Source organism: Coffea eugenioides, chromosome 5, assembly GCF_003713205.1.
Source record: "Coffea eugenioides isolate CCC68of chromosome 5, Ceug_1.0, whole genome shotgun sequence".
NCBI classification, from domain to species: Eukaryota; Viridiplantae; Streptophyta; class Magnoliopsida; order Gentianales; family Rubiaceae; genus Coffea; species Coffea eugenioides.
The window spans coordinates 6,719,203-6,730,802 of NC_040039.1; the positions used below are offsets into that span (position 1 = coordinate 6,719,203).

Consider the following 11,600-nt stretch of genomic DNA (forward strand, 5'->3'; position numbering starts at 1 on the left):
ACCCGCCAACCCTCTGGTTCGCTTTAGGGAGAAGTGGGGTCGTCACAATTTGTATTTATTGATTGGGATAAAAAGGATTTAATTTATTTAGAAACTTATAGGAACATATATATATATATGTATATGTATATAGGAACTCATTATATTGTAACTTTCCTTGGATTATGGGTTCAACAACTCAATAATAAGTATGAGGTTTCTATCACTACATTTACAAAATTTTGTGTGCTTTCAAAGTATATAAGAAAATATTTTGCCCTCTTAAAGTGGTTTGCCAATTACTTTTCTTATATAAGACTTATATATTTACTATTTATTCCATGGTCCACGAATGATATAGGTATAGGAAAATGTCTCATTTTGTAAAATATATTATACCTTTCTACAAATATGTAATTCAGTGTAACCTTTCACATGAGAGTTCAGATAACTTGTGTTATTGTGTGATGCTAGTTAACCTGTTACTAAACTTTAAAAGGTTTTTCTCTATTATATTTATTTATACGCATGTCACATATATCATAATAATTATTAATTTCTTTCTTACATTTATCTTTTAAGGATCAATACTTTAACTCTTTTACCCTTTTAACAATGACATATAAAAAAAAAAATGAACCATATCAAAAACAAATTTGCGTCCATTTACAAATTATCATGTCGAAATTAAAAGAATCTTATATGAAAAACATCATTCATTCATAAAATCATATAGATTCCAAGAAACCTTGTAAGCCAAATCATGAAATTTTTGATACAAAAGACCAAATAACAAAAAATGCGTACTAAATTACACTAGTAACTAACATTACAAGATGAATAAGTTCCTATAATCATATATTGTACATATTCAACATTATTTGTTTATATTCTCATAAAATAGTAAATTAGGAGAAGAATGATTTTACCTAATAGCATGAATTTTGAAAAGTTTAAAGTTTCAAAGGCTTATGTTTTAAATTCAAAACATTTAAAGAGAAATGCCCTTTTCTTTACCAAAGGTTTGGTACGTTTGGTTCACGGATTGGATGAGAGAGGATTACTTATCCTTGGATTGAGTCATCTCTGGATGAGTAATCTCGTTAGCTAGTATTTAGTTGGTTTTATGTTAAATGGAATGTTTTAGAAAATAATCTCAACTTGTATTTAATTGAAAATAGGATGAGTTGGAATTACTTATTTATAGACCAAAATACCCTTATAGCAAACCTATAGTTATTGTTAACTGGGTTTTAGTAAGCCTAAACTCAACTTGTAGAAAGTTACATACACACGCACGCACATGTACATATGTACATGATTTGAACATGAATTTGATATTAGTAAATAACACACATATATGAGTTTTGAGTGGTTCGAGCCTGAACCAACATACAAGTCTTTCTATTTTGAGCCCAATTCGAGCTTACCAAATGGGTTCACAAGTTTCAATTGACGTGTCTAATCTTTTACACATTAATATTAACCAACAAAATGTGGTCATATAATTAACTAGTACGGCTAAATTAGCACAAAATTTACTTTTGCTTTTAATAAGGATAAATCATTCTAAAAATTTAATAGGGGCAAATTAGTCAAAATTTTAATTTTACTAATAATAGGGGTAATTTAGTCCAAAATTTAGTTATTTAATCAAAATGGGCAAATTAGTTCAAAACATAAAATTTTCATTAGTAAGAGCAAATTTGTCCAAAATTTTAGTCTTTTCATTAATATGGGCAAATAGTAAAAATTTTAGTTTTTGTTAATAGTATGGGCAAATTAGTCCTAGATTATTATATATTATTAACATGGGCAAATTAGTCCAAAATTAATTTTTTATTGCAGGGGCAAAATCGTGCAAAATCTTGTTATGGTATTAATAGTGGCAAATTAGTCCAAAAATTAGATAATATTATAGTGAGAGGATAAGTTTATATAGTTATTGGAATAAAGCATTATTCTATTGGTAGGGATAAATAAGTCTATTTTATCATCTCACCACTAAACTATCCTGGGATAATTCATATCACCTCTCCCTATCGAATTATTTTATGTCCCGTATGAGGGGTTAATTCGATTAGGTGGGATGTATCATCTCATGTATAAAAATGCAAACATAAGATGACATACGATTAGTAGTCCAGTTTTGTGTCATTCCGTGAACCAAATATTATGAACAACATAAAACTCATGGAGCATATTATTCTAAACTAATAAATGGTTTACCTCCTAATTTTTAGAAATTCCCATGTTTGTGTCTATCAATTAGCCAAGTAGGCATATCATTTAAAGCCTTCTTCCTTTCTTTGGAATAATTTAGAAACCTCCCCTAAGATTTCTCATAATATCACTTAGCCCCCTAAAAATTTTAAAATCTCACTTACCTCCTTTGAATTGCCATTTCTTGTAACATTGTAACCCCTTTGAAGGAAATACAAGAAAGATAAAACTTTTGCTCCAATACTACTCTTATGTTATCCTACTTATGGAGTTTATAACTACAATAACAAATAAAATAAGATTAAATTTTTATAAGGGGTAAATTTCTTGACTTAAACTATTTATTTTGGTTGTATTGGAGCAAAAGCAAATTCTACACCTTGAAAAATTCACATGTATGAAGAGATTATTTTAGTTTTCAATACAACTTAAACTAAATCATTTATTAAAACATATTTTCTAAAAAACATACCTTCACTTCTTTAATTATAATCGCCCACGAAATTTTTCAACATGTTAATTACTCATTAAATGCTCCTAAGCAGCTGATCTTCATTAGATTTAATTTATCCCGGTCCTTGGCTATCCTACCACGACTCTAATGTAAAGAAATATGGACCATTATTAAATAGCAATTTTTTTAATTTACACGTTTTGGTTTAAAAATTTCACTTTGTTTGGGCATTTTGCTTAAATAGTTATTAAGAACAAGGGTATTATTGTCAATTTGTAACCTTTCATTGGAGTATTTAGTTTTATCAAGTTAATAGGGGAGATAAGTGAGATTTTAAAAACTTTAGGAGAGCTGAGCGATTTTATGACAGACCTTAGGGGAGGTTTCTGAAATTACCCTTTTTTTTTGGTGTTGTTGAAACCCGCGCGGGGGGGGGGGGTGGTAGATAAACTGAAATTCAAGTGCCTATTGGAGTATTGGGTCATTTTCTGGTCCGATCAGATAAGAAAAACCCAACTCGGTTATGCTACTGGTTCACTGGTTGACCAGTCGAACCGCCAAAGTTGGCTTCATAAAGAAATTCGACTTTTCCAAAAAGACATTGGACTTTATTTCCCATTTATTAAAACAAAAAGACTAACAAAATTAACTGTTTCTCCATTTGTCATTCAGCATCTAGCCAAGCACCAGCCTGAGGTACGCCATCCATCTCTCCCGTCCCCTCTTTGCCGGCCGGCGACCATCCCCCACCCCTTCACTAACACTTCTCCGCCTTATGTATTAGTAAATCTGCTTTGGTAATTTCTGCATGCATATTAGAATAATTTTGGATTTGGAGGTTAAGATTTTGCTTAATTATTTCTACAAAAATATTCTCCTCCACAGGAATTCCTCCGTTTAACTAGATTTGATTTTCTTAAGCTGTTGATTAGTATTAGTTTTTTGGTGAAAATGTTGCGAGTATGATTGTTAATTAGGCGATTGATGTGATCTGATCAAATTCACTTTTTTGGGGTGGCCAGTTTCAATATGTTAGAATTTGCCAAATATATTCATCTTGTTTTTCCCTTTTTTGGTAGGAGCTACTGTTTGATTGGCTGTGATTTTGAGCCTAGTGGATGGATGATGTAATTGGAAGAATATATGGGAGTTTTTGGGCTACAAACCATTTCAAATGAAGTTAAAATTCTCATCTTTATGCTTATAATTCGTATTATTAATTGCTATTGGCACTAAATTAACAACGACGTAAGCTGAAGCTAACTTTGAATGCAGAGTCAAAAACATGAGCGGTGGTGTGAGCTAGAATTATGGGATTGAAAGTTCAAACCATATCAATATTGTAATTGATCAGAAAGCTTTGTAGGCCTCATTTAGTAAGTTTTTTGATATCTTATGACAATGAAACTCATCGTCTTATACTTTTTTTGGATTAGAGAAATAATCAAGACCATTCTTTAGAGACATGTATACGATAAAGAATCTCTGAGTTTCTTGATGCCATCATTAAACATGTTACGTCCATTTGGACCTTGAGGTGTAGTTGCTAGTGTAAAACTGACATTTCATCTTAAGGGAGGTTAAAATATCTGTCAGTGTTAAATCTCCTTTCTTCTAGTTGAATGTGGGGGAAAATAAAGGAGATAAAGAAGAAGAATCTATCCAGATATCTGTCACTAGGAGAACTAGGACGTTGTTGCCAACCCCAAACACCAAAGCATGCGAAAATTCTTTACTATGTTGAATATTAGATGATTGGCACGTCTAACAAGATATGTCTCTTATTTTTTATGCTTGAGAAGATGCAACGTTTATTTTAGGCTATTAGTCAACCTTTAATTTCTATATATTAATCTTCTAATTCCTTTTATTTGTCCTTCTTTTTACTTCTTTGTGGGTTGAATGAAATTTCCTTGCATTTATGCAATTAGCTAACTAGTACAATGGCATCAGTTGCTATGGATATGCTAAAAGCTGCATCAGATTGGCTTACTTTTGCTTTTGATGCTCCTTTTGCAAGAGCAGTTGTCTTTGGAGTGAACATTGGAGGTATGCCATCAAACCAGATAAAGCTCTAATGCTTACTCCTCATTTTGGAGGTGTATAACTTTTCCTGTTTCCATGTAGGTCATCTATTTGTGGAGGGTCTTCTCGTTGTGGTCATTATTTTCCTTCTTTCGCAGAAGAGTTATAAACCACCTAAAAGACCATTGACAAAGAAGGTTTGTTAGGGATACCTAGCCACCAAAGGACTTGTATTTCTTCATTTGTTTATTTTTTTCAGTTGGCCTGGTTTGTGTTGTGCTTTTTGAGACTCAAATTAAGAAAAAGAATTTGATCTGGGCTTTTCTCTTACTCCTTTGCTTCCAGTGTTGATTCTTTATATGGTAAGAGAATTGCTATTAGGGTGCAGTAATACTCAGAGTTGGATGTAAAGTTCTTGATACTAGAATTGTTCTGTGTCTATAGGAAAAGTGCTTGTTTATTGTTTAAAATGAGCGTTGTATGATACAGTTGATGTATGTTACTCTGTTCTCACGAGGCTGGTGTATCTGTTCATTCTGGACCATTCTTTATCCGTATCATGTCTTAGAGTAAGAATTTTGGTGTCAAAACATTAGTGCGATTGTCTTAACTGAGATACTAGATAGCTGCATCTATGCCAAGTTTTGTTTCCCTGAGCTTAGGATTTAGAGGAATAGAATGATGAGCATGTTGTAGAAATAAAACTTCCTGGAGAGATATATATCACAGTATGAAAGCAAGGAAATGAAAAATTTAAAAAAAAAAGGGGGGAAACACAAAAGATTTCCCCAGCCAAATGCAACCAAACACTTCAGAAAAGAAAGACTGAGAAGTGTCTATATTCGAAGTTGTAGTGCATATAAAGATGGTAAGTTTGTTTTGCCCCAATATGTATCTGTGCATATGATGTTAAAGCTGCAATCTCTCTCTCTGCCAGGCCCCCTCTCCAATCTGAGAATAATTCAATTGGTGTCCATTTTTTTTAATTGTTAATTAGTATACGTATTGTTTTTGGTCTTTAAAGAAAACCCACATTGAGAAAGTAGGGTATAGAGCATGTCATCTTACCTGTTTTATCACAATGAAGATGCATAATATTTAGCTGAAGTGTGCACCAAGTTTTGGAGCCTAAACTTACAAGTGAATTACCTTCCAATATCTAGTGCAAGAAAATCGAAGTCCATCAATTCTTATAAAGCCTAATACATACTGGAGTAATGGAAGAAGAGTAAACTACATGAAAGCACTATTCTATGTCTTCTGACCGGGCTAACCTGTTAAAATTTTGGTGTCTCTGTCTTCTAAAGTGTCACTTGTTTCACCAGGCTGATCTGACAAATGCATTTTCTTGATATTTTCAGGAAATTGATGAGCTATGTGATGAGTGGGTTCCTGAACCTCTAATTCCTAAAATCACAGATGATATGAAATATGAACCTCCTGCATTGGAGAGGTAAAGTCGGGCTTTTTTTGCCCCCTACATAGTATTTTCCTGTTGAAGTTTGGCTTTTCCAACTGCCATGTTTAGTAAAGTTGGACTTTTTTTTTTTTTTTTGAGGGGTAAATGGAACCATAGAATTTTATCTGGAATTACCGAGAAAATGGTTAGAATAACGTACGTGTGAAAGGAAATGTGCAACTTGAATTTATATTTACTGAATGAAATGGGGCCATTTGTTTTGATAGCCCTATTTCAAAAAATTGGTCCCGTGATACTGTGACTCCAGGTGATGGATAAAGCAATGATGCTTCCCTTGTTTAAGTAAACAAGTTCTTGAGTATCTCAATTTCTGATTTTATTGCAGTTAAGAATACATTCTGATTAACAGGTGTATCTTTGCAGTGCTGCAGGACCACATACATTAATTAATGGCACAGAAGTTATCAATTTTGCCTCAGCAAATTACCTTGGATTAGTCGGACATGGGAAATTACTTGTAAGGAGAAGCTACCTTTCTTGTCATTGGTAATTTGTGCTGTTGGATTTCTTAAACATGTCCTTCATAGCTAAGTTGCACAACAGGAAGCTTGTACAAGATCATTGGAGAAATATGGTGTCGGTTCTTGCGGTCCTCGTGGATTTTATGGAACAATAGGTATAAATTGATTTAATCTGCAAAACTTCAATGGGCATGGTTGCAATTTTCTCCTTTTAACTTGGAAATTTGGGCACCCAGTTATCCTTTGATCTTTGGTACAGATGTCCACCTTGATTGTGAGGCCAGAATAGCAAAGTTTTTGGGTACTCCAGATTCTATACTTTACTCTTATGGGCTTTCCACCATGTTCAGTGCAATCCCAGCATTTTGCAAAAAGGGAGATGTTATTGTTGCGTGAGTATATCCAATCTATCTGTTTTAACTCATCAATGAACATTAGTCATCTACTGATGTTTCTTTGCTTGGGGATCGGATTCCAAGTATATGTCATTAATGGCTTGCCTTATGTTTGACGTATCGCATCATCCAATTATGTAACTAACAACGAATGAAGATGTCTGAGTAGAATTTCTGATCACTTCTGCATACTGAAACATCTCTTCCTTTCTAAAGCTTTGGCTATCATCTGTTTCTTTGCCCCTTCTTTTAACTTTTTCCTCCTGCTTGCCTAATTACTTTTCGGTCTCTCATCAGCATCATCTTCTTATTCTTCTTGTTTCATTCATGCTACTCTCTAGCATATACTGGCCACCCTTTTGAGCAACAGTGTTGGATATTAGTTATATGATATATCAGTTATATCCCTATGATTTCCATGTCTACCTGTTCCTTCATGGTACAGGGCATCAATATACATCATCATATAATGTCACTTTGTCATGATTCACCAGAATTTTGTGTATTTGTTTCTTTCAGTTGTTGACTGGCAAATCTATTGCAGTAATCTGTCTAAAGGTTTGTTATGAGTTCTCAAAAGAATTTTTGCTCTTCCAGGGATGAGGGAGTGCACTGGGCAATTCAAAATGGCCTTCAGCTTTCCAGAAGTACAGTAGTATATTTCAAGCACAATGACATGGAATCCTTAAGAAATATGCTAGAGAAGGCCACCCAGGAGAACAAGCGTGCAAAGAAGCTGAGGCGCTATATTGTGGTAGAAGCGGTGTATCAGGTATTATTTGGTTTGTTATGACATCGTGCATTGATCATCCTTGCACATATCATGTTTTAGAAGCAAATAGATATGTAGTGTGATATTCCCTTTTCCCTCCCACCTCACCTTAATGAAAAGTTTCCCCCCACTTTCCTCTGCATTGTTCCAAGTTGTTGAGTTGCTAAGAGTATTTCTTATCTTTTTAGTTGTAAACTAGTCAGGGGCATTATGTAAACTTGGGTGTGATCAAGGCAGTAGACAGAATTAGACAAAGTAACACAAGGGAGACAGAGTGAGAGGGGATTGTTATTCATAGGAGAGGACAAGGGGATAGGGTCAAGTTGGCATGTCAGGTAAAGGCATGAAAAGGTGTATGTTGGACAAGGAGAGGTGTATGCTGGATACATGGCAAGAAAAATATTGGCGAGCAAGTAATACTATACATTATATGGTATAAAGGATCAATCATGAAATCCAGAGAGTAGTATGATAGATCATGTAGCACTACTGGCTGTGCCATGTGACAAAGTTAAGGAAACTGGTCCCAAGAAGGCAGTGCTGATGTTGCCTCTTTTCTTCTCTTTTCTTTGTATTTTTCAAGTCTTAACATGCTTACCACTAAAATTTTTTATTTTTCCAAACTAGCTTCTATTTGATGAACGATGTGTTATTCTGAATGGCTTAGCTTAATTACAGAATTCTGGACAAATTGCTCCCTTAGATGAAATCGTTAGACTCAAGGAAAAGTATCGATTCCGTGTTTTACTGGATGAGAGCAATTCATTGGGTGCTCTTGGCAGTACCGGCAGAGGTTTAACTGAGTACTGCAAAGTTCCGGTAATGATTTTGTACCTTTTCCAAGTTTAATTAGTCAAAAGGTCCCTGTTTGTGGCTTTATATTTGTGTCCTCTTGTAGGTTGACAAGATTGATATCATAACGGCGGCTATGGGGCATGCATTGGCTACAGAGGGAGGAGTATGCACTGGGAATGCAAGAGTGATTGACCACCAAGTGTGTAAACTTTATCTGCTTAATGTTGTAATATGAATTCTTGCATTGATGAGGATACAGTGCAGATAAATTTACTACTCTAAAGTTCAGTTACAATATTCCTTGAGCTGTTTAGGTCTTTGCACTAATGCTTACCCAGTATATATTTTGGGCAGCGGCTTAGCAGTTCTGGCTATGTCTTTTCTGCTTCTTTGCCCCCTTACCTAGCAACTGCAGCAATCACAGCAATTGATATCCTGGAAAAAAATCCTGATCTTATCACAAAACTGAAGAAAAATGTTGGCACGCTATGGAAAGGTTCGTTCAGTTTTTCATGTCTTGTTATTTACATTTATCCCTCAACTGTGAGGAATATGCTCTTCATTTCAAACTTGGCCTGCAGGGTTATCTGGTATTCAAGGGCTTGAGATAGCAAGTGATCCGGCATCACCAATTGTTTTTCTCCAATTAAAAAAGTCAACAGGTTCCTCGAAAGGTGACCTTCAGGTGCTTGAAGAGATAGCTCACCGTGTAAGTTTTGTACTTGAACTCATCCAGTAAATTCTTTTACTTCCCTAATTGGTCTGCCTGATTGAGTTTACATCTGGAACTTGGAAACCACACGCCTGCACATCCTTTCTGTCCATCTTGAAAATTGAAGTTGAAATAAATCTTGTGTCCGCAGGTACTGAAGGAAGACACTGTTTTCGTTGCTACTTCAAGAAGATCAACTCTTGACAAATGCAAATTGCCTGTGGGCATTAGATTATTTGTCTCTGCTGCTCATACAGAAGACGACCTAATGAAAGCAGGTGAATCACTGAAGAGAGTTGCAGCTCTGGCTTTAAATGGTCATGATTAGATGTTGCAAACTTGGAAGTCTGGCATGGTCTTTTCAATTGGAGCACGGATTTCAGATCTGGTGATGGACCTTCAATTCAGTGATCTTCTCATGCAAGCAGAAATAGCAAGAAGACTGCAAGTTTATTTGAAGACAGGTGCACGAGTATTTTGAATCTGTTGTTGGTTTTAATCCTTTTATCCGAGTTCAGTAGGACTGCTAAAATGGTACAATTTTGACTGATGCAAGCTATTTAGATCTTTGTAGTGGAATATGATTCCTTTTATTCTCCCTGAGCACCAGAAAGGGGATAACAGAAGAACCGTAGTCGTCAATTGAATGTAGATATTCATGTTTAAGTTAAACGTCACTAACCTCTATTTCCTGGATTTGTTGGGCGTCTCCATCTTAAGCTACACAGCAAGCGTCAGATGAAAAAGATGCTTTATCAGACCATCCATAAGAAGGTAGAGAACACCAAACCGGAACTATGACATCTGAACCATTCTAGCTTTATGTTCAAAGCTCGTTGCGATTCTTAGTAGTTGAGTCTCATCCAGAATCATATTGCAAAAGATGAAATCAATAATTGCTTGGACATCTATTTGTGATTATTCTCTCAGTGCACTGCACAATAGTTTTTGCAAGGAAGATAGAGCAGTACCAAGACTACCATATCAGTGATATCACATAACTAGAAAAGATTTGTAAAAGCCAAATGCGTATTTGAGAAAGAGACTAGACAAGGATATCAATGGATGAGGAAATGTAGTACCAGGCCATTAAAATCTTTTTCATCTGCATACATCCAGGTAGTGTTTCTGGAAAAGCCTTGGTAACAGAAAAGATACAAACTGAGCAAATCTGCTGAATTGGGATTTGCTGCCGAAAACATAGCATATTGCAACACTGCTCAGTGCTTGCATATACCTCAGATTACGTTGTCCTGTAAAAGCTTCTAATGCTTTTTCAATAGGCAGCCTAACTTCTTGATGTTAGTTGTTCTTATGTGTAGATTTACAGTTTTTAAGTACTTGTTAAAATATTTTCTGTATGATATGAATAAAGAATATTTATTGAAAACTGGCCAAGTGTTGAAATTGATTCTCACCTTTCCTTGAAGTTGAAATATCGACCTTTTCTAGTTAGTGTTAATCTAGTTTGACAATTTAGTTATAACGAGTCTAAATTATTTTCTTTAATGCATTTTTGGGCAGAATAACTAGAGGATCAATCTAAATCCCAGAAAGATTCAAGCAAGCTATTCTACTAAAATTCACGTGTTATTAGTAATTGACAATGTTGACATTTATCCATGATACCTTATTAATTTATGTTGTTCCTTCAAACTCGAATAAGTTATTTTTTAGCTTGCTACTTTAAGATGGATTAGCTTCAAAATTTTGAATAGTCGAGGATATGCTTCAAATTTACTAACTTTTCTTTTTTAAATTTTTTTTCTAGCAGGGAGGCGTGATATTTAAGAAATATACTCTATATTATCAGTACAGATAAATTTATTTTTTAATAAATAAATAAATAATTTATCAATATAGATCCCTATACATAATTAAACTAAATCCACTGTATGAAACTACCGGAAAATCCTCTTTTTTTTGGTATAACCCACAGGTGTCCGCATCCGTTTTGCGATCTGCGGCTAATCCCCTCTGGTCAAAGTTCCTTGCAATAGACCCCTACCAATTTTCTTTGCCCAATTTTATATTAACAATTTCTGTCTTATGAAAGATTCAGTTCAACCAAATTTAGAGCTTTAGTGGCACTGTGGAGAAGATCCTAAGAGCTCTCCCCTTGATAGTTTAAGTATAGGAACCCAGTGGACGGTGGTTGAGCACGTGCAGCCTTGGTTCAAGATTCATTATAATGTGTCTTTACTCTTTTCCCACATTCATGTATAAAACGTACCATTATTCCAACTTTATGCGCAAAAATTTTCCACTGGAATATTCAAGTTCTTAAAGTGTGAAAAAAAGGAT

At 34.6% G+C, this 11,600-nt stretch overlaps 1 protein-coding gene across 3 annotated transcripts; it reads left to right on the forward strand.

Annotated features, from left to right (window-relative positions):
* Positions 1–3,274: 3,274 nt before the first annotated feature.
* LOC113772091 (long chain base biosynthesis protein 1-like) lies at positions 3,275–10,144 on the forward strand. 3 transcript variants are annotated; one of them, XM_027316635.1, is made up of 14 exons: positions 3,337–3,352; positions 3,932–4,032; positions 4,610–4,705; positions 4,784–4,878; positions 6,043–6,134; positions 6,525–6,618; positions 6,705–6,777; positions 6,882–7,014; positions 7,615–7,789; positions 8,468–8,608; positions 8,688–8,783; positions 8,939–9,080; positions 9,166–9,293; positions 9,448–10,144. In XM_027316635.1, exons 3-14 carry the CDS (start codon positions 4,615–4,617, stop codon positions 9,622–9,624), a joined length of 1,437 nt encoding a protein of 478 aa, XP_027172436.1. In that variant the 5' UTR covers positions 3,337–3,352; positions 3,932–4,032; positions 4,610–4,614; the 3' UTR covers positions 9,625–10,144. The 3 variants fall into 3 exon arrangements, with proteins under 3 accessions (XP_027172434.1, XP_027172435.1, XP_027172436.1); XM_027316633.1 differs by lacking the exon at positions 3,932–4,032 and having other exon boundaries at positions 3,275–3,352; positions 4,588–4,705; XM_027316634.1 differs by lacking the exon at positions 3,932–4,032 and having other exon boundaries at positions 3,279–3,352.
* Positions 10,145–11,600: the final 1,456 nt, after the last annotated feature.